The sequence below is a fragment of the Mauremys reevesii genome, linkage group 2, assembly GCF_016161935.1.
Source record: "Mauremys reevesii isolate NIE-2019 linkage group 2, ASM1616193v1, whole genome shotgun sequence".
NCBI lineage: Eukaryota > Metazoa > Chordata > Testudines > Geoemydidae > Mauremys > Mauremys reevesii.
The window spans coordinates 147,378,607-147,398,530 of NC_052624.1; the positions used below are offsets into that span (position 1 = coordinate 147,378,607).

The following is a 19,924-nucleotide window of genomic DNA, read 5'->3' on the forward strand; positions in this document are numbered from 1 at the left end:
GCAGGCATGTAATAAGACAGGGAGAGCATATACTGAGTGATTCAGGACAGGAACATGCACGGCTTACCTGGCTGTATGGTTTTATATTAAAGGTATGGATCCTGGGACAGACCTGCGTGGGACTGGATTGCTCGGGTTAATGCAAATTCTGTATTTTGTAATGGACTCTCGGACATTACCCCTAGCTCGAGACGTTTTCAAGCTGTCCCAGCATGAATCACAGGCATGTCCTTCCTTCCTTCAACTCTGACTCTGGATTGGTATTTATTTATTATTATTAAATTCAGGGAAAGGTAAGCGTGGAATCCTGCTCTTCAATTGGCTGCTAGGAAAACTCTTTCACGTCCCAGATTCTCTGCTTCATCCAGTTTCTGATCAATGGTGTTGTCTTTCCACAGCCCTGAGAGATGTTGGCTACTCTCCACCTTGAATAAATCTGATGTTGCCAATTCCACAGCCTCCCTTTAGCCAAACTTTAGTCCCATTAGCCAAACAATTCTCACTTATAAAATGTTCCCCATGGTGTGTGTTAATTTTATTCACTTGTTTTACACCCATCATTGCTTATTCTGTTTTGGTGAGGGAGAAGATGTTTTAATCAAAGACAGGCTCAAATCATATGCCAGAACCAAACCCCAGCTCTGTTTGGTCGTAGGCTCTTCAGTCAAGCAGACAAAGCTATAACCTGATCCAATGGCTGGAAGTTGAAGCTAGACAAATTCAGACGGGAAATAAGGCACTAATTTTTAACAGGGAAAGTAACTAACCACTGGAACAATTTACCAAGGGCCGTGGTGGATTCTCCATCAGTGCCATTTTAAAATCAGGATTGAATGTTTTCCTAAAAGATCTGCTCCAGGAATTATTTGGGGGGGAATTCAATGGCCTGCATTATACAGGTGGTCGGTCTAGAAGACCACAATGGTCCCTTCTGGTCTAGGAATCTGTTAATCCAGATCCAAACTTGATATCTTCATAATGGGAATGGGTGGAACCAAACCCTCAGATTAAAATGTGGGTTCAATAACTGGAGCCAAACTGAGGGTCAGGGCTGATTGGGTTTGGCCCAATAGAAAGGGGTTTGAGCTGCAAACTCTGACCCGAGTCTGTATCTGTATTTATTGATATCACCAGAGTGCCTAGGAGCCCCAGTCATGGATCAGGGTCCCACTGTAGTAGATGCTGTACAAACCGAACAAAAAGGTGGCCCCGGCCCCAATGAATTTACAGTATCCAGGGTTTAGATCTGGGCCCATCTCTAACTAGAACAGAGACCCAAGGAAGGACATTGTCCAGGTGCTGGAGGGAAGAGGGGCCTTATCCGGGAGAACGGGGGTGGAATCGCTGGTTTCATTCTGTTTCTTTTCCAGAATTTCCCTTTCTGTGTCATGTCTATAAATATCACTCGCATCGTGATCCAGGCCCTGAGGGAAGAACATCTTTCTCGGTGAGTTCCCAGCCCAACGTGGCCCTAGAGCAGGGGTGGGCAAACTTTTTGGCCCAAGGGCCACATTGGAGTTGCGCAATGCATGGTGGGCCGGATAGAGAAGGCTGTGCCTCCCCAAACAGCCTGGCCCCTGCCCCCTATTCGCCCCCTCCCAATTCCTGCCCCCTGACTGCCCCCGTCAGAACCCCTGACCCAGCCCCCCCTCGCTCCTTGTCCCCTGTCTGCCCCCTCCCGGGACCCCCATCCCCTGTCCAACCTCCCTATCCCCTGACTGCCCCGACCCCTATCCACACCCCTGACCCCTGACAGCCCCCCCCCGGGATTCCCACCCCCATCCAACCACCCTCTGCTCCTCGTCCCCTGATCACCTCCTCCCGGGAATCCCTGCCCCAACTGTCCCCCTCCTTATCCCACCTCCTTATCCAACCCCCCTGCTCCCTGTCCCCTGACTGCCCTCCCGACCCCTATCCACATCCCTGCCCCCTGACAGGCCCCTGGGACTCCCACTCCCAACCCTCCCTGTTCCTTGTCTCCTGACCGCCCCGCCAGAACCTCCGCCCCATCCAACCACTCCCTTCTCCTTGACTGCCCCCCAGGACCCTCTGCCCCCTTACCCAACCTCCCCGCCCCCTTACCAGCAGCAGGAGCTCGCATCCGCGACACCCGGCCAGAGCCAGCTGCGCTCCCCACGCTGCCCAGAAGGAGCGGCTGGCCAGAGTGCGGCCTGCGTGGTGGCGTGGCTGCGGGGGAGGAGGGACAGCGGGGGAGGGGCCGGGGACTAGGCTCCCCGGGCGGGAGCTCAGTGGCCGGGCAGGATGGTCCCGCAGGCTGGACGTGGCCCACGGGCCGTAGTTTGCCCACCTCTGCCCTAGAGCCCTGTGTGTAGATCCCAGGCTGTATTACTAAAGGCTCATCTACACTTCATGTACCACCATGCCACGAGACCCAATTACCACTTGGTTTTGACGTGCTGCTTTGTAGTGCAGGCGGCCTGAAATGTGAGCACAGGTAGAGAGGAAGGAGTTGTACCCCAGTAAAGCAGGCAGGGACTTTCTACTTAGCTGTGCATCTGGAAGTAAAGGGATTGTATGTCTAAGGGTACTATATGTGCTGGAGGATTGGTTATGTCTCTGTCTCAGACAGGTTGCTAGCGTAGGGCTGTATATGTATTTAGCACTCTGCTACGTAAATGAGTGTGTGTTCCAGTATCTGGTGTGGCTTGATACTGAGGAGAATTGGGGCACTGCAGGACAGGGGTTATATCCAGGCTCGGGTATAGTTAGTTATCTAGGTTAGTCAAGTCCAGAGCGGACTGCAGAGAACTTCAGTGGGACTTAACCAAGTTGGGTGTGTGGGCACCGTGATGGCAGATGATTTGCAATGTTGACAAATGCAAAGAAATAGTTGACCCTGGAGGTAGGGATAAAATCAGAAAGGCTAAGCCACAGAATGAGTTACACCTAGCAAGGGACATAGGAGTCGATAAGAAGAAGTTTTATAAATACTTTAGGAGCAAGAGAAAGCTGAAGAAAAGTGTAGGCCCTCTACTTAGCAGGGAAGGAGAGCTAATAATGGACAACACCAGGAAGGCTGAGCTATTCAATGCCTATTTTGCTTCAGTTTTCACTGAAAAGGTCGTTGACCAGATACTTAACACAATTAATATTAACCACACGGGGGAAGGAACACAAGCCACAATAGGGAAAGAATGGATTAGAGAATATTCAGATAAATTAGATGTATTCTAGTCAGCTGGGCCCTTTGAAATTCACCCTGGGGTATATAAGGAACTGGCTGGAGCAATCTCAGAACCATTAGCAATTACCTTGCAGAACATTTGGAGAATGGGTGAGGTCACAGAGGACTGGAGAAGAGCAAACAGTACCTGTCTTTAAAAAGGGGAACAAAGAGAAATTACAGACCAGTCTGCTTCATTATTTGTCCCAGAGAAGTCAGGCTATCAGTTATGCACCTCGAGGATTATAGGGTTATAAGGGGTAGCCAGGGTTGATTTGTCAAGAACAAATAATGCCAAACCAACCTGATTTCCTTCTTTGACAGAGTTACAGGCCTAGTGGATAGGGAGGAAGCAATAGATGTGATGTATCTTGATTTTAGTAAGGCTTTTGACACAGTCTTACTTGACACTCTCGTAAACAAACTAGGGAAACGTGATCTAAATGAAATTACTATACAGTGGGGGCAAAACTGGTTGGAAAACTGTACTCTGAGTAGTTATCAAGGGTTCACAATCAAACTAGGAGGACGTGTGTACTGGAGTCTTTGCACAGTTCAGTCCTGGGTCCGATATTCAACATTTTCATTAATGACTTAGATAATGGAGTAGAGAAATGCTTTTAAAATTTGCAGACACCATCAAGTTGGGAGGGGTTGCATGTACTTTGGAGGACAGGAGTAGAGTACAGAATGACCTTAATAAATTGGGGAATTGGTCTGAAAGCAACAAGATGAAATTCAATAAAGACAAGTGGAAAGTACTGCACTTACGAAGGAAAAAATCAAATACACAGCTACAAAATGGGGACTAATTGGCTAGGTGGTGAGTACTATAGAAAAGGATCTGGGGATTGTAATGGATCACAAATTGAGTATGAGCCAACACCGTGATCGAGTTGTGAAAAAGGCTAATACCCTTCTGGAGTGTATCAACAGGAGGTAATTGTCTCCTCAGCTCTGGTGAGACCTCAGCTGGAGTATTGGGTCCAGTTCTGGGTGCCACACTTTAAGAAAGATGTGGACAAATTGGAGAAAGTCCAGAAGAGGGCAGCAGAAATGGTAAAAGGTTTAGAAACCCTGACTTGTGAGGAAAGGTTTAAAAACCTGCCTGTTTAGTCTTGAGAAAAGAAGACTGAGTGGGGACATGAGAGAGACAAGGTAGGTGAGGTAATACCTTTTATTGGACCAGCTTCTGTTGGTGAGAGAGACATTCTTGAGCTCTTCTTCAGGTCTGGGAAATATACTCAGAGTGTCACAGCTAAATACAAGGTGGAACAGATGGTTTAGCATAGTAGTTAACACGTATTTCAAGGGACTGTTCAAGGTGAAATGATCCCAGCTACAACTGCATGGGGACATGAGAACAGACTTCAAATACACGAAGGGCTGTTATAAAGAGGTCTGTGTTGAATTGTTCTCCATGTCCACTGAAGGTGGGACAAAAAGTAATGGGCTTAATCTGCAGCAAGGGAGAGTTAGGTGAGAGATGTTAGGAAAAACTGTCTAACTATGAGGGTAGTTAACGTTGGAACAGGTTATCAAGGGACGTTGTAGAATCCCCGTCATCGGAGATTTTTAAGAACAGGTGGGACAAACATCTGTCAGGGATGTATTTCCTCTTGCCTTAGTGTTGGGGGATGGGCTGGATGACCTCTCGAGGTCCCTTCCAGCTCTACTATGATTCAGACACCTTGCAGAGTTCTAAATTCACTGGAAAGGAAAGGAACCTGGGCATCATTGCGGACAGGCCAACAGAGAGCTGTGGTCCACGTACAGCTGTAGCGCTCAGAGTTATAGTAGTTAATGGCAGCAAAAAGAGTATTGGAAGGGAGAAAAAAACTCATGTTTCAGGGTTTAAGCCAATCTCTGTTAGAGATCAGGGTGAGACCTGATGTGGGGGCACGTCATCCCCCCATCTACTATTTCAGGGTTCTTACCCCTTCCTCCGAGGCATCCACAGTGCTGCCATTGTCCATGTCAGGAAACTGGGCTAGATGGACTTTGGGTCTAATCCAGTCTGGTGGTCCCTGTGATGCTGAAAATTAAGCTTTAAAAAAATCAATCAGTGGCAGTGTCCAAGCATGGGAAACTTGTGCTGGAAAGGTGAAATTTTGTTGAAGGTATAAACAGTTCTAAGGGGGGTTATAACAGAAAATGTTAGGCTGATTTAACAATAGCCATCATAACTACTGTACCACTGTACCAGGAAATTTGTTTCCTCCGTTAACTCCCCGTGTTCACAGGAACGTGTCTCTGGCTGGTGTAAATCTCTCTGTCGGGTGGATCTCTGGGGTGGTGTTTCTGTACCTCGTGCCCCTTTGTGTCTCTGGATTTGCTGGGAAGGCAGAGGGTAGAGATAAGCATTCCCGTCCTTGTCTCTTTCAGAGAGTGTAACCGCAGACAGCAGGTCATTGCAGTGCTGAATGATTTGTATGTGGCCACCTCCCTGCGCCTCTACGTCATCTGGAAAACACAACAGAAAACAATTTCTGACTCTGGCTTCGTTCTGAAAGGTGCGTTTCCCTGCATCTTTTCTAAGCAAGGGACAATAACTTCAATGTATGCAGGACAAACGCTGCTTGTTCCATGATACACCATTTGTGAGAGACTGGCCTGTCGGCACCCAAGCTAGGGGTAGAGGAGGGAGGGCCTTAAGCTACCAGTGTCCTGACATTGTAATTGCTTACATGATGTTCAAACCCATGGAGTCTCCATTAACACTCGGTTCAGAGTCATTGGGCTTTAAAAGATACTATACCCAAGGTAATTGGGATTTTAATAGCCACATGGGATTGTCTGTAGCCCCACCTAATCACCTCTGATCGTGTGGTGTAATTACAGTGGCTGCTCTTTAGGGATAGGGCTTTTTAAGAATACATTTTGGAAAACGTAGTGTTTCTTATGGAGGGAAGCTAAGACTTCACTGCACCCTGCTTTATGCTGCGCCTCTGCTCAGACAAGGAAGGCTCTCTGTGTGTTACATGATTGCAAAATATGGAGGTTGGCTGCTAGCTCCAGGGGAAGAGTTAAGAGGTTGGTGTAAGCTGGCTGCTGTAGTGGAAGGTATATGTGGGGAAAGAAGTAGAAGTTATATATTTTAGGTGTGGTGTTAACTCATTTCCTTGCTTGTGTGGTTTTCTGCCAAATATGTTTATGTGAGTGTGAAATTTCAATGTTTCACCCTGAATTGTAAGCCAAATTGGCAGTGAGGCCTATTATTAAGGTTGCTTAACACTTTCCATCCTAAGACCCTGTTTTCATTTGGTTAAGACTTTGCCAAGCTTTAACCATTTGGGCTAAAATTTTCCAAACTAGGTTTCTGCCTTGGGCTGAATTTTTTTTTTGAATAGTTCAACCATTTCTGAGGTGAATATTTGTGAGATGTTCAGATATTACAGCAATGAGCACCCAAGAAAACCCAGGAGGAAATTAGCAATTGTGTGCTCCGTGCACGGTTGGAATGGTGTGCACCAAATTAGGTCTGCGGCATTCACTGAGTGGGATTAAAAAGAAATCTTGAATAGCCACCCATTCAGGCCAGGGTCCTGTGGAAGAAATAGTATGTGATCATGTAATTAAAGATTGTATCATAATGCGTGTACAACACAAGGGGGCTGAATTAAGGTGTTGTGGGGCAACCATAATTCAACCATCTCTTAACTTTTCTGTGCTTGACTTTACAACCTTAATAACAATCTTTTAATGTATTTTTAATGTAATTATGTATGCGTTACTTGTAGCATTGGGCCTTAGCCACAACAGTCAATGCTATTTTCTTTCTGTAAAAACCAAATTAGAGGCACAGCAGGGTTATTTATCTCTGCACGCAAAAAATAAAAAGAGGGTAAAACCTGCCTGGTGAGCAGAGAAATGGATGTGTTTATTATGGCTGAAAAAGCATCTTCAAAAAGTGAAGCTCAGGTAACCACAAATAGATTGGGGTTTCTCCCCCATCCCCACCCATGTGGTCTATGCTCTTCCCTGGAGCTGCGGGGCATTCCCATCTGTTATGATCAGCTGGGTGTATCACATTTGGTTTCTGGGTGAGACCCCAAACTTGGACAATGGGGAAATGATTTTTCCAAAGGGGTTTTGTAGCTACAAGTTCCAGCCCTTCATTGCCATTGTGGTTACGTGCTCTGTCCTGAGAGTGAAGCGCATGCCTAAGGAGACACTGGACCAAACTCTAGGGGTAAAGCTTAAAAATATACCAGAATAGTGTTACCCCAGAAAACATGTGGGGCTCAGACTGCCCCTCCTCCATCCCAGCGTCATGTCTTTTCATGATACTAGATTTTTTCCCCCTCTTCCTCTTCCCAGAACTGGAGGCATTTGCCAAAAAGAAACCGAAGCAGCTTCTGAGATATTTGGAGATCTACATGAGTGGGAGAGCTGTGTCAGTAATAGATGGTGGTTTTCAACACCCTTCTTCCTCCTCCGGTGTACACAGTCCTGACCTCAACTCTGCCGTCGGCAACAGCAGCAAAGAGATAAACTTCACGGGAGTGTGCGACCCACAGGTTGAGATGGAAGGAGAGGCCCGGCTGATCTGAAACCAAGGCAACACCGCTGGCTGGGAAGATTCTTGTAAGACACTGACAGACGCTCCCATTGGCAGGGTTCATTAGTGTCTGCTAGTCCCCTGCCGGTCTGTTCACAGTCACTTGTGAAGGGATGGGAGGTCTGAGATGGTTCTAGAGTAAGTGCAGCGTCAGAGCCTCTAGGCAGATGTAGTGGGACACGCTGGGGGAAGTTGGTGGAGTTTGCAATGGAGACCTAGACACCCTGCTTCATTGTAGATGCTGTAATGGGTGGTAGCAAACGGTCCCCATCCGTAGCAGGCTTTTATCCTGAATCCACTGAAGTGTGGATTGACTGGGAGGCCCTTGTACATACTGAGAATAAAAAGCTGCTTCAGTTCTCAAGGGTTTCAGTTCCTGAGAGGTGTTAAGAAGCCCACGCTATTGTTGCTGAGCCCTGAGGGAGGTGAGCAATCGAAGCAAACTGCAGGCCTGAATTCCCTTCAGCTAGGATTCTCCCTGGGGGAGTTAGCAAGCGGGTAGGAGATGCAAAGCTGGCGAGGTGTTTTAGTCCAGCCATTGGGCAGCCACTGAGAATGTGGCTCATGATTTGTATGCGATCATCGGTGTTAAGCACTAGACATGCTGGAATTGGGGTCTGCCTGTCTCTCATGGGCACTTCAGTGCTGCCATTGCTGTACCATCCGAGCACCTCATGATATTTAATGTATTTGTGCTCACCCCCCCCGCCCGTCAGTCTGGGCAGTGCTGTTGTCCCTGTCTTACAGATGGGACCTGAGGCCCAGAGAGACTTGTGTGGCTTGGGCTTCCCTACTCCAGGTTAATGCCGTTCTTACCGTCCCTGCTTCTCATTCTGTGCATCTGCTTGGGAGTCTTCATCCAGAGTCTCAGTAAAGAATGAAGAGCTTTACTAAAACTCGGACTGGGCAAGATCTGTCTGGATTAGGGCCTGAGGGAACAGTAGTGAGACACAGACCCCTGGCTTCCAGCATTGCCACGCGCTATCAATTCAGATGCTCCTGACTCTAGAGCAAAGTTCAGGAGAGACGTGGTCATTCAGGTACATGGCATCCACCTGGATAGCTGCGGGTGGGAGCTCTGGCCTACGAGGGTATGTCTTTGGTAGCCAGGCTTTTGGGCTCTGTTTTTCTAAGCTCATGCTTGAGCTTCCACACTACATTGTAAACCTGGGTTTACAGTTGCTGGACCTGAGTCTCACAACCGTGCCAATGCGTCCATACTGCACAACACAGACCTTCTGACTTGGATCTGCGGCTTGACCTGCGTCCACGCTGCACGATGACAGGGATTGGATCTGAGTCACCGTCAGAATTGGGCTCTGACCCACCTCCCTTAGTAGGGTCCTAGGACCTGGGGCCCGAGTGCCTGCTGATCTGAGTCCGACTGATCTGTGTGTGAACGGAGAGGGGGCTCAAACCAGAGTTAGAGCTTGGGCTTAGCGTGCCTGAGGTATACACCGCAATAAAACATCCGCACTTGGCCCACGTCAGCTGACTTGGGCTGCAGGTTTATAAAATTGCCGTGTCGGCGTTTGCACTGGAGTCCAGCCCAAGCCTGAACGTTTACACTGAACATGTGTAGCTCCGCAGCCTGAGTCCCCGAGCCAGCTGATGTGGGCCAACCGCAGGTGGTTTTTTGTCGTGTAGACAAACCCCGAGAGGTTAAGGCAGGGAGGAGCAGAATCACGTGAAGTGTTTGACTGTATGGAATATTGTCCCCTAACTCTTCTGTACTCAGCTGTAGTGGCCTGCAGGAGTCATAAAAGCTTATTAGCTGCCTGGGAGAGAACCCCCCCGGCACAGGCACTACATAGGACAGCTGAGGGCTAGTCAGGCCCTCGTGCAAGCCAGAATGGGGCGGTGAGCTGGGGCAGGGAGAGCAGTCCCCATAGGCAGCCCTGGGGGGACCACATGGGAGATCCCTAACCCTACAGTTATGATCACAAGAGAATTCCCTGTATTGTTTGGGCTCAGAAATTTCTGAAATTCTTTGGGCCCCTGGCTGGGTCTCAGCTCAAAGGCGAATATTTGCTGGAAAGTTCCAGGAAATTCCTGTTCAGACATTTTTGAATGATTGACGGAAAACAGATTTTTCAGCTTTACGCTTGTCCCTGCCCAAAAACGCTTGCCCCACAGAAACGCCGGTGTTGCCAACTCTGGTGATTTTTATCGCGAGTCTTGTGCTATTTGGTGTTTCCCTATCTCAACTGATCAGCACGGAGGTCAAGGGGAGTTAGGTGCCTAGGTGCTTTTGAAAATCCCACCAGCTTCCTATCTTCATCTTTAGGCACCTGAACTTTAGGCCTTTTAAAAATCAGGCCCTTGGAGACTTGCCCAGTGTTTCAGGGGAGTCCAGGGTTTTGATGTGATCACCAGCCTGTAAGTACCTACGTGGGGAGAAGATTTCTGACAGTAGAAGTCTCTCTAAGCTCGTAGACAAAGGCATGACAAGATCCGGTGTCTGGGAGGTGCGGTTCCAATTGGAAATAAAATGTAATTTCTTAACAGTGGATTAAGAACAGTGGAGGCAATTAAATGGATAATGATTAACCAGCGGAACAGCTTCCCAGGGGCCCTGATACCCTATGTCTTCCTAAAAGTTTCTGGGTGCAATTCTGGGCGGTGGAGGTGCATGGCTGAAGGCACAGCCCAGGGGTGGGGCGGGGTGGAGTGGGGGGAGGGAGATAGCTCGGTGTCAGCTCTGCCGTTCTGCACTGCTCCAGTGGCCAAAACGGTCTCTGCATAAGTCACAGCACTCGGCAGTAGCTCACATTTGCAGCCCAAGATCCTGTCGCGTTGGAGACCTACCTATCTTCCTCTCCTCCCCAGCCCTGTTCCCAACAGGCTAGGGAAGGGAGCAGCTTACGGTAGTGCTGCACTGGGGAAGTTCTTCCATGGTGTGTTACTCTCTTGGAGCAGCAGGTAGGGTCCGAACCTGCCTTAGGCTGCAGTTCAACCCCAAGTTAGCACAGCAGGGAAGAATAGTCCCCTCTGCTGCAGGCGTGGTCGGGTGAGGGGCTCTGGCCAGTGTTCTGTAAGAGGTCCACTGGCTGATGAGAGGGGTCCCAGCTAGCCTGAGCTCTATGAAAACGCCAGTTAGAACGAGCAGCTTATTGTAACAGATGCACTTTGCAGCACAGGCAGGGGGATAAAGTGGTCCAGACTTTGTGATCCTGCAGGGTGCGGGGCATGTTCCTTAGGGGATGCATCTCTTGAGTGGCAGAGGAAGTAGTTTGCTTTCATAGTCGCCTTGTGCTTTATGGAAATCCAGTGTATTCCTACTCTGCTGAGGCCCCATCCCTAAATGGGCCCTTTCCAGCTGAACCTTGTGCCTCTTTAGCACAGCACATAGGCCTGTTGTCTCATATCTTTGGCTTGGACATCTCTCTGGCTCTCTGCAGTGCGGTGCATGCAGATTCTCTCCGTGTGTCACTACCTTGGAGCCGTGGACACTAATTGTAACGGGCTGGGCGCTTTCCAATAAACCGCTGGCGTACCGTTTCCTCGTCTCCGTGCTTTCTGAGGACAGGCTTGGCGTTCGTTTACATGCCCGCTCCACTCACACAGCCTGTAAAGGGAATGGCCTTCCACCGCCTACAAGTACCGAGTCAGCAGGAAAACAAAAGGGGAGCCCTCGAGCCGAGAGTCTATGGGCCTTTGCGAGATCTCCCTCCTGTAGGCAGTGATGGGCACGGCGGTTATCTGGGAACGATGGCCACCTTGGCACCCGTGGGCCCTGAGACCTTGGTTTATTTTCATTCCCTTTGGGCAAGAATCCTGAGCTGGAATTGTGTGCCGTGCCTCGCAGGGGTGCAGCGCAGAAAGGCACCGTCCGGGGGAATGGCTTTAAGCCACCTTTGCCCACCCATCTGTTTCTGGGATGCCATGGCTGTGCTGTGGCCCCTGGCATAAAGCAGAGCAGCCAGGAGCCGCACACACACAAACCCAAGCAATGGGGCCGATGTGGACCAAACACATTGCTCACGCCCCGGCACCTTCCCCCTCAGCCAAGCCAATTATGATCTGTTAGGTGTATTATGGTAGCACATAGGAGCCCCGGTCATGACAGGACTTCATTGTGCTAGGGACTGTACAGAGACAGGACAAAAAGATGGTCCCTGCCTAAACAGTTTGCAATCTACCTCAGCCAGTGCAGAACAAGCTCTGCAGAGAGCTCTGGGCATGGAGGTTCCCTTCCAACCCATACTCACCCCCACATGCAATCGACCTAGTGATGTTTCTCTGAAACTGATAAATCAGTTTACAGTGCTCACAGCAGCTGCTGCACTGTGCTGGGTATAAATAATAGAGCTGGTCAAAAAAAAGGGAGGGTGGAATCTTATAGGAACACCCCCCCACACACACACATCTTACTTGGTTTAAATTTCCCAGCAGCTCAAGGGTTGGTTGAAAAAAGATTGTGAAATTCTTGTTGAAGATTTTCCCCATTTTTAAAATTTTATTTCAAAATCCAAAACAACTTCACCCATCTCCAGCAAACAGCACTTCCAATAAGAGTGGAAGAATGGCAAACAGCCCCAGGACTCAGTCGCTCTTTGCTGAGTTTTCGTTTTCTCCCTATCAATAACATTAGGGTAGGGGGGCTGAAAAGTACTAGGCACTGGCCCCGGTGAAGAATTAGGCCCAGGCTGAGCATTTCTGAAAATTCTCTTTCTATCCCATACTTGAAAAGGGAATTTCAATAATTAATAAAAGATACCTGGCCTTGGAGACCGAAATCCTCAGAACTGGGATAGCATGGGCAGCAGGCGTGCACATTCTGGTTGATGGTATCCCCATAGGCCCAACTTATTGTGCTAGGACAGTGATACTCAGAGCTCAGTGGTTCAGGAGCCAAATTAGTGATCAGCATCACCCAAAAGAGCCACAGTCATGTGACTTCATTGTTTCATTTACTAGTTATATATTTTCTCGGTTATTCTGACAAAGTAGTGTTATTTTATCCATTGTGGTTGGTTAATAACATAGTAAAAACATCCTGATTGGTTAATAACGTGGATTGGTTAATAATCACCCAGTGTTTTAATATCATTGGCTGCAAAGAACGGCAGGAGACACATTAAAGAGCCCATTGCGGCTCCTGAGCCTGTCTGAGTATGACGGTGCTAGGGGCTGTACACACACAGTAAGAAGCCATTCCTGCTCTGAAGGGCTGGATATCTAAATAGGCAAGACAGACAAATGGTGGGGGAAAGGAAGTGTTTTAGCCATCCTGTAGTTAAAGTGGAACTGAGCTTTCTGTTTAAGAGCCGGTTTTTATTTTCGAAGCCCTCTGAAATTCACATGCATAGTCTTGAAAATGGCAAATTTGGTGTCAGATTTGATCAGTGGGCTCCCAAGATATTGTGCCTAGGGAGAAAAGGGGCTGTAGGTAAAATTTTCCCATTCTAACCATATTTTTGTGTGCAATCCTGTGACTCAAACTACAGCACTGATCCCCTGCCAAACTGACACATCACCTGATCTGGTTTGATCTCAGCTAGTGTGCAGCCCTCACTGCCATGTAGACCAAACAAGATATAATAGTTATTTGGGGTGGGAGATGCAATTGAGCCCTGCAAACTGGAACGTGCCTGGGATCCACACCAGAGAAAACAATTTGTGTGTTGTGACGCTGGTGAGCAAGAGTTTGTAGAAACACTCATTCCCCAGCTAAGGGCCCTAACCATTGGGCTATTGGCTATTCAGGGCTGGTCTCTCTCTCACACTCTCTCTCTCTCTCTCACTCTGATTTCTTTGTGAAAATTTCTAAAGAGCTTGGGTTGGTCCCATTGTGGAATGGGAAACATTTTCAGAATCGCGAGAACTTTCATGAGTTGGGTAAACAGTTTCCTGACCAGTTACGGTAGATGCCAGAGGCTGCACATTTTGTACAGATGAATATGCCGTGCGGGGCTGGAAACGGGCTCTTTTGGGAGTTGTCTTGGGGGGATTCCTACCGTATAGATGTTGTTTGAACCTCAGTTTATGGTTCAGTGCTGAACACTGGTGAGGACGCGCACAGAGATGCGGGCAGGAAACAATCTCTACCCCATGTTTCCGCAGTGGTGGAATGCAAAGGTGGAAAGCGTAAGCAAAAGGATCATACAAAACCTAGTATCAAATCAGAATTCAAAGGCCTCCCCTGCCTCCTGTCCCTATGACCAGGCAAAATCTGGAGAGTTAGAGGAAGTAGTGTCCTTTCCCCTTTGACCGTGATCAGTTGTGGATGGGGAGTGCTCTGTTTGGGATGATCTTTTATTCAGAATCTCTGCATCAAGGCCACACGTGCGCTGTCACAGGCCTGTTGGGTGACCTCGGGCGAGTCATTTCCCCTCTTCGTGTCTCGGTTTCCCAACAGCAATAATTACAGCTCCTTTGTAAAGTGCTTTGAGATCTAGAGAGGCAAAGTGCTAGATGAAAGCTAGATAGTGTTATATGCTGCTTTCTTAACCCGACCACCCTGCAACAGCTACATCCACCCAGCCTGTTCCTGACTATGTTCTCCACGTACGCCAAGTCTGGGTGGAAGGTGACCTCAGCAAAACCTAATGAGAGAAAAGCACCGAGATAATCTGCTCACTTCACATGTTTCGTTGTGTTTTCTTCCCAACCACTGCCTGGCCTGGCCACATGATGTCGCCCTGTGCTCACAAACTACTCAAACCTCACAGAGTGACTGGAATGCTTCCTGCACTCTTGCATTAGATGAACACACGGTGATGCTGCGAGCTCCTTGTGCACATGAGCCTCTCCACCCTCGCATGCCTGCGGATGTGTACCCCATGCCACGGCAATGCGCCGCCACTCCCTTAACACCCTGCTCGTCAGAAACACTGATCTCAGCTGCCTCCTCAGCACATGTGTGAATGAAGCATTGGGCTTGCTAACGTTCTGCACGAGCACAAACCCAAGGGCATTCCCAATGAGCAGGCGGCTGCCACCATTTACCAGTGGCTAGAACATCTGCACGGGCACCACGCAGACTAGCCACGCTACTGTTCTAACACGTACACAACCGCCGCCATGCCAGTGCTGTGACAATACCCCACCCTTGCAAACACTGCTACACCTTGATGTAGCTGGAAACAGGTAGCCTCTCAGAAGCAAACTCTTCTCTTCCAGGGCACGTCTGCCGAGATCCTTGCATTCCAACGGAATACACTTATTTGTTGTAGATCCCTGGATTCAGTCTATTCATACAGAATGGAAGCGAAGCTCCCTAAATCCACATACATCTAAAGGTCCCAAGCCCATCATGTTGACACAGCCCGAGCATTTTCAGGCAAGTTGGGAATTACTTCCCAGCGTTCAAAGGGCCCTGCTGAAGAGCAAGGCCTGGGAAGGCGGGGAAGAGATATGGGGCCTGAGAGGTGGCAGCTGGAGGTGGGGGCAAGGTAAGGAATAGGGGAAAGCAATAGCTGAAGAGAAGAGACCTGAGATGCTACGGTACATAGCTTCCCACTAGGGGCATCCTGATGTCATGTTTTGGAAGGTAGGGAATTTCTCTTTCAGGAAGTGTTTGATGAGAGAGGACAGTGCATGTGGCGGAAGGAATACAAACTGAACATTGCACTCGCGCACAGGACATGGTATCAGAAGTGAGTCGGCAGCCGCAGGGATGTGAAATCGGAAACTAAGAACATTGCAAATCAAGCAAACAAACAAAAAACCAGAGACAATAATCCCAGCGCTGTCCCAGATTCCCGTCCCCAAGCAGACAGACACAAACGGGGAGGCATTTAGCCATGGGACAGTCTTTTTTAGATCACAACAGGAAATCTATGAAATTGCAACAGGGCTGAATGAAAAGGAAAACAAAATAAGAGCAGTCACGCTATAGCTGCAATGGGTAAAGGCCCCCGCATATGCCGACAGCACCTGGATATGGCAGCAGCAGAGCGGGAGGACCCATGTACAATCCTAGAATTGTGCCCAAAGTGTGTTCAGCCCACAGAAAATGTCAGATACGAAAGGGATCTTTTCAACAAGTGTAATCAGGAAACTGGAGTAACAATAGATGAGTATATTGCCAAACTGCGCCAAATGGCTGACTCATGTGATTATTGACTCTCATAAGATGAACAAACTCGTGATAGGTTAGTAATGGGGACGAAAGACGCAGGAGTTTGAATGAGAATGCTCAGCGAGCCCACGCTAATGCTACCAAGAGCTGTAGACATGTGCAAAGCTAGTGAACCAGCTCACATCCAAATGCAGCGCATAAGTGGAGCAGGCACAGAGATAATTCACCTGCACAGAGAAAGCATGAAAACACAAGGGAAAATATCCCCAAATCCGTATGAAAGCAAATGCATAAACGCAAAGCAGAGGAGATACAACGCAAAGGAAAATCTGGGGGGGGAGGGGAAATATGATGCTGGAAAAGGCTCTGCAGCATGTGGGGTCATATGCAATAATTGTGGCAAGAGAAATCATAATGCCAAAGCTTGCAGACCAGAAGAGGAGAGACAAAAATGTACCATATCAAGGAAGCAAGCAGTGACTCAGAAGATGAGATTTTGCACGTCTGTGACATTAATGAGGTACAAAACAGCAAATGTAAATGGTTTTTAAAGCTCAGCCTAACATCCAATGCAAAGACAAAGGCAGCAGCACACAAACAGGAACCTGAATGCTAAAGAGACAGTGGAGTATCAGTGAACGTAGGAGGCTACAAAGACTTCTTCAGCATTGTTCAAAGAAGAAAGTGAAATTGCAACCAAGCAAAGCCAAATTAAAATGATCCGGTGGCCCAAGCTTAATACTACCAAGACAATAAGTTACAAGCAGAATACCAAGAAAAAGTATACAGGCTGAAATGTCAGTTTGTACAGACCACATAGAAGCCATTGCTTTCCCCTAAAACAAGTTAATTCATGAACCTACTAACACTAAATCTGGAACAAATGATTCACACAATAAACACAGAAGCAAAACAAAAAACTTCTCCAGAGCAGACAGTACACTTCCTGGGCTATGAGTGTTACAGGGAAGTGTCCCTACTCTCATTAGTGCCCTTTCCTCACCAGTTACCTCCCATTCCCTTCTTCCAACCCAATGCATGTCATTCCTCTTCCCCCGTTTCCCCCACCAAATCCCTGTGGTTCTACTTCTGCAACAACCAAAGCTGCTAAAAGATGCACATTATAGCCTTCCTCGAGGTCACAGATGTCTGGCTGGGGAAAGGTGTCCTAGGGCAGGAGGGGGTGAGCTGGGGCAGGTCTCATAGAAAATTAGGGTTGGAAGAGACCTCAGGAAGTCATGTAGTCCAATCACCTGCGCATGGCAGGACCAACACCAGCTAAATCATCCCAGCCAGGGCTTTGTCAAGCCGGGCCTTAAAAACCTCTAAGGATGGAGATTCCACCACCTCCATAGGGAACCCATTCCAGTGCTTCACCACCCTCCTAGTGAAATGTTTTCCTAATATCCAAGCTAGACCTCCCCCACTGCAGCTTGAGACTATTACTCCTTGTTCTGTCATCTGCCACCGCTGAGAACAGCTGAGCTCCATCCTCTTTGGAACCCCCCTTCAGGTAGTTGAAAGCAGCTATCAAATCCCTTCTCATTCTAACATACCTGTAGAAACCCTTCTTGTTACCCTTCACATCCCTTGCTAGCTGCAACTCCAATTGTGCTTTGGCCTTCCTGATTACACCCCTGCATGCTCGAGCAATATCCTCCCTAGTCATCTGTCTAAGTTTCCACTTCTTGTAAGCTTCCTTTTTGTGTTTAAGCTCACCAAAGATTTCTCTGTTAAGCCAAGCTGGTCGCCTGCCATACTTGCTATTATTTCTGCACATCGGGATGGTTCATTCCTGCACCTTCAGTAAGGCTTCTTTAAAATACAGCCAGCTCTCCTGAACTCCTTTCCCCCTAATATTAGTAATGTTCTGCCTGGTGGCAAGCTGGGGTAGATGGAACAATTGAGGGCAACAGACAGTGGCAGGGAATGTGAGAAGGGAGCTTGAGGGCTGCAGAGCTAAGGTGATGCCATGTCATAGAATCATAGAATATCAGGGTTGGAAGGGACCTCAGGAGGTATCTAGTCTAACTCCTTGCTCAAAGCAGGACCAATCCCCAACTAAATCATCCCAGCCAGGGCTTTGTCAAGCCTGACCTTAAAAACCTCTAAGGAAGGAGATTCCACCACCTCCCTAGGGAACCCATTCCAGTGCTTCACCACCCTCCCAGTGAAATAGTGTTTCCTAATATCCAACCTAGACCTCCCCCACTGCAACTTGAGACCATTGCTCCTTGTTCTATCATCTATCACTGAGAACAGTCTAGATCCATCCTCTTTGGAACCCCCTTTCAGGTAGTGGAAAGCAGCTATCAAATCCCCCCTCATTCTTCTCCTCTGCAGACTAAACAATCCCAGTTCCCTCAGCCTCTCCTCGTAAGTCATGTGCTCCAGCCCCCTAATCATTTTTGTTGCCCTCCGCTGGACACTTTCCAATTTTTCCACATCCTTCTTGTAGTGTGGGGCCCAAACCTGGACACAGTACTCCAGCTGAGGCCTCACCAGTGCTGAATAGAGGGGAATGATCACATCCCTCGATCTGCTGGCAGTGCTCCTACCTATACAGCCCAAAATGCCGTTAGCCTTCTTGGCAACAAGGGCACACTGTTGAGTCATATCCAGCTTCTCGTCCACTGTAACCCCTAGGTCCTTTTCTGCAGCACTGCTGCCCAGCCACTCGGTCTCTAGTCTGTAGCAGTGCATGGGATTCTTCTGTCCGAAGTGCAGGACTCTGAGATACGTGAACGTGTGTGTGTGAAGGAAGTGGGTTTGGGGGATGACAGCAATAGCCCGGGGCAGGCTCTGGGTCTCACGTTAAAGAGAGACAGCCAACCCGAAAGATATTGGTTTAAAAATAAACGAGTTAACATAGTTCCAGAGGGCCTCCCCCACAGTCACCTTTCATTCCCCTGAGGTCTGCATTTACAATCTCAATTTCCTCCTTAGCCTTGCGCTTATTGCTGCATGAAAGACCCACAAGAGGGGACCCTGGCGGTGTTCAGGGGAGCTGCGACATGGACCTGCCGCAGAGAATGCAACCCAAAAAGACCTCTCCCAGTTGTATGCACCCCGACACTACCATTGTCTGACGGCAGTGGAGTTGTTGGTGCCCTGTGAAAGACGGGGAGCCCAATTCAGCTCTGTCACACCAGTGTAAATCCGGAGTGACTCTGCTGACATTAGGGCTGTTACTCTGGAGAGAGAGGGATGTGGCCTCTTCCTGTCCCAAAATAATCATCCTCTCAGCCACCATGTGCTGCTGGGAGGGATTTAAAACTTGGTGTCTTTAGGGAACTGTCATGCCCCAGGAAACACAAGGCCAGTTGCATCAACAGCACCTAGACGCATCAACTGAAGCAGGACAGCAGCTGAGCGGCTCCCACCAAGCCTCCTTTGGGAAGGACCTGCCTCTACCCCACGAGCGCACTCTGCTCCCTTCTCTCAGCTCCACGTCCTCCTGGTGTCCTGGAGCAGGGAAGAGCCGTTCTCTCCAGGAGCTGGACATGTCGCTTCCCCTCTCCCGGGAGCGGAGAGGGACACGAGGAAGAGGAGAGCACAGAAGGAGAGGGAGCTCGCTGCTCAGTCCACGGCCCTGGGGAAGAGAGAATTCGTCATGTAGAGCGAGAGACCTGGCAGTAGCCGAGGAGTTTGATTACATCTGACTGTGTATGTAGCTCTGAAATTGTCTTTACCTTCTTCAGTGCCCCTTCCCCACCAGTCACCTCCATTCCCTTCTTCCAGCCCAACGCATGTCATTCCTCTTCCCCCTATTCCTCCACCCAATCTCTGTGATTCTGCTTCTGCATCGCCCATTTTCTGTGCTTTCCCTCTCCCCACCGCCTATTTTGATATTTCAGTCAAGCAATTAAATAAACCAACTCCCTTCACGATGGCTGTCACGAGCTCTTTTGACGTCAGGTTGTGGAACGAAAGTCAGGCTTTGAGATTCCTTAGGAATTTGATCCACTTTATTAATCAAAATAGAATTTAAAAAGAAAATGGGAAATTAGCGAAGCCAGAGCAGAGGTGCTTTTAGGATACTGTCGTGAAGTTTAAAAGATTGAGTGTAACACAGAATGTTAACTCTTCTCAAGAAGGAATGATCCAGTCATTGCGAGCTGTTCTCTTATTCCTTGAATCTAATCATGCAGTA

General features: G+C 48.5%; 1 protein-coding gene across 2 annotated transcripts in view; it reads left to right on the forward strand.

The window, feature by feature from the left end:
• ELMOD3 (ELMO domain containing 3) overlaps nt 1-19,362 on the forward strand; it is a 39,806-nt gene extending 20,444 nt beyond the window's left edge. Inside the window, exons 8-12 of one of the 2 annotated variants that reach the window (XM_039525669.1) lie at nt 93-223; nt 1,371-1,447; nt 5,570-5,697; nt 7,505-7,771; nt 18,718-19,362. In XM_039525669.1, coding sequence (XP_039381603.1) covers nt 93-223; nt 1,371-1,447; nt 5,570-5,697; nt 7,505-7,737 — 569 coding nt within the window. In that variant the 3' untranslated portion in view covers nt 7,738-7,771; nt 18,718-19,362. Of the gene's footprint in view, nt 1-92; nt 224-1,370; nt 1,448-5,569; nt 5,698-7,504; nt 8,105-18,717 lie in introns of those variants that run through there. The other variant, XM_039525668.1, reaches the window with a different exon arrangement.
• The last annotated feature ends 562 nt before the right edge of the window (nt 19,363-19,924 follow it).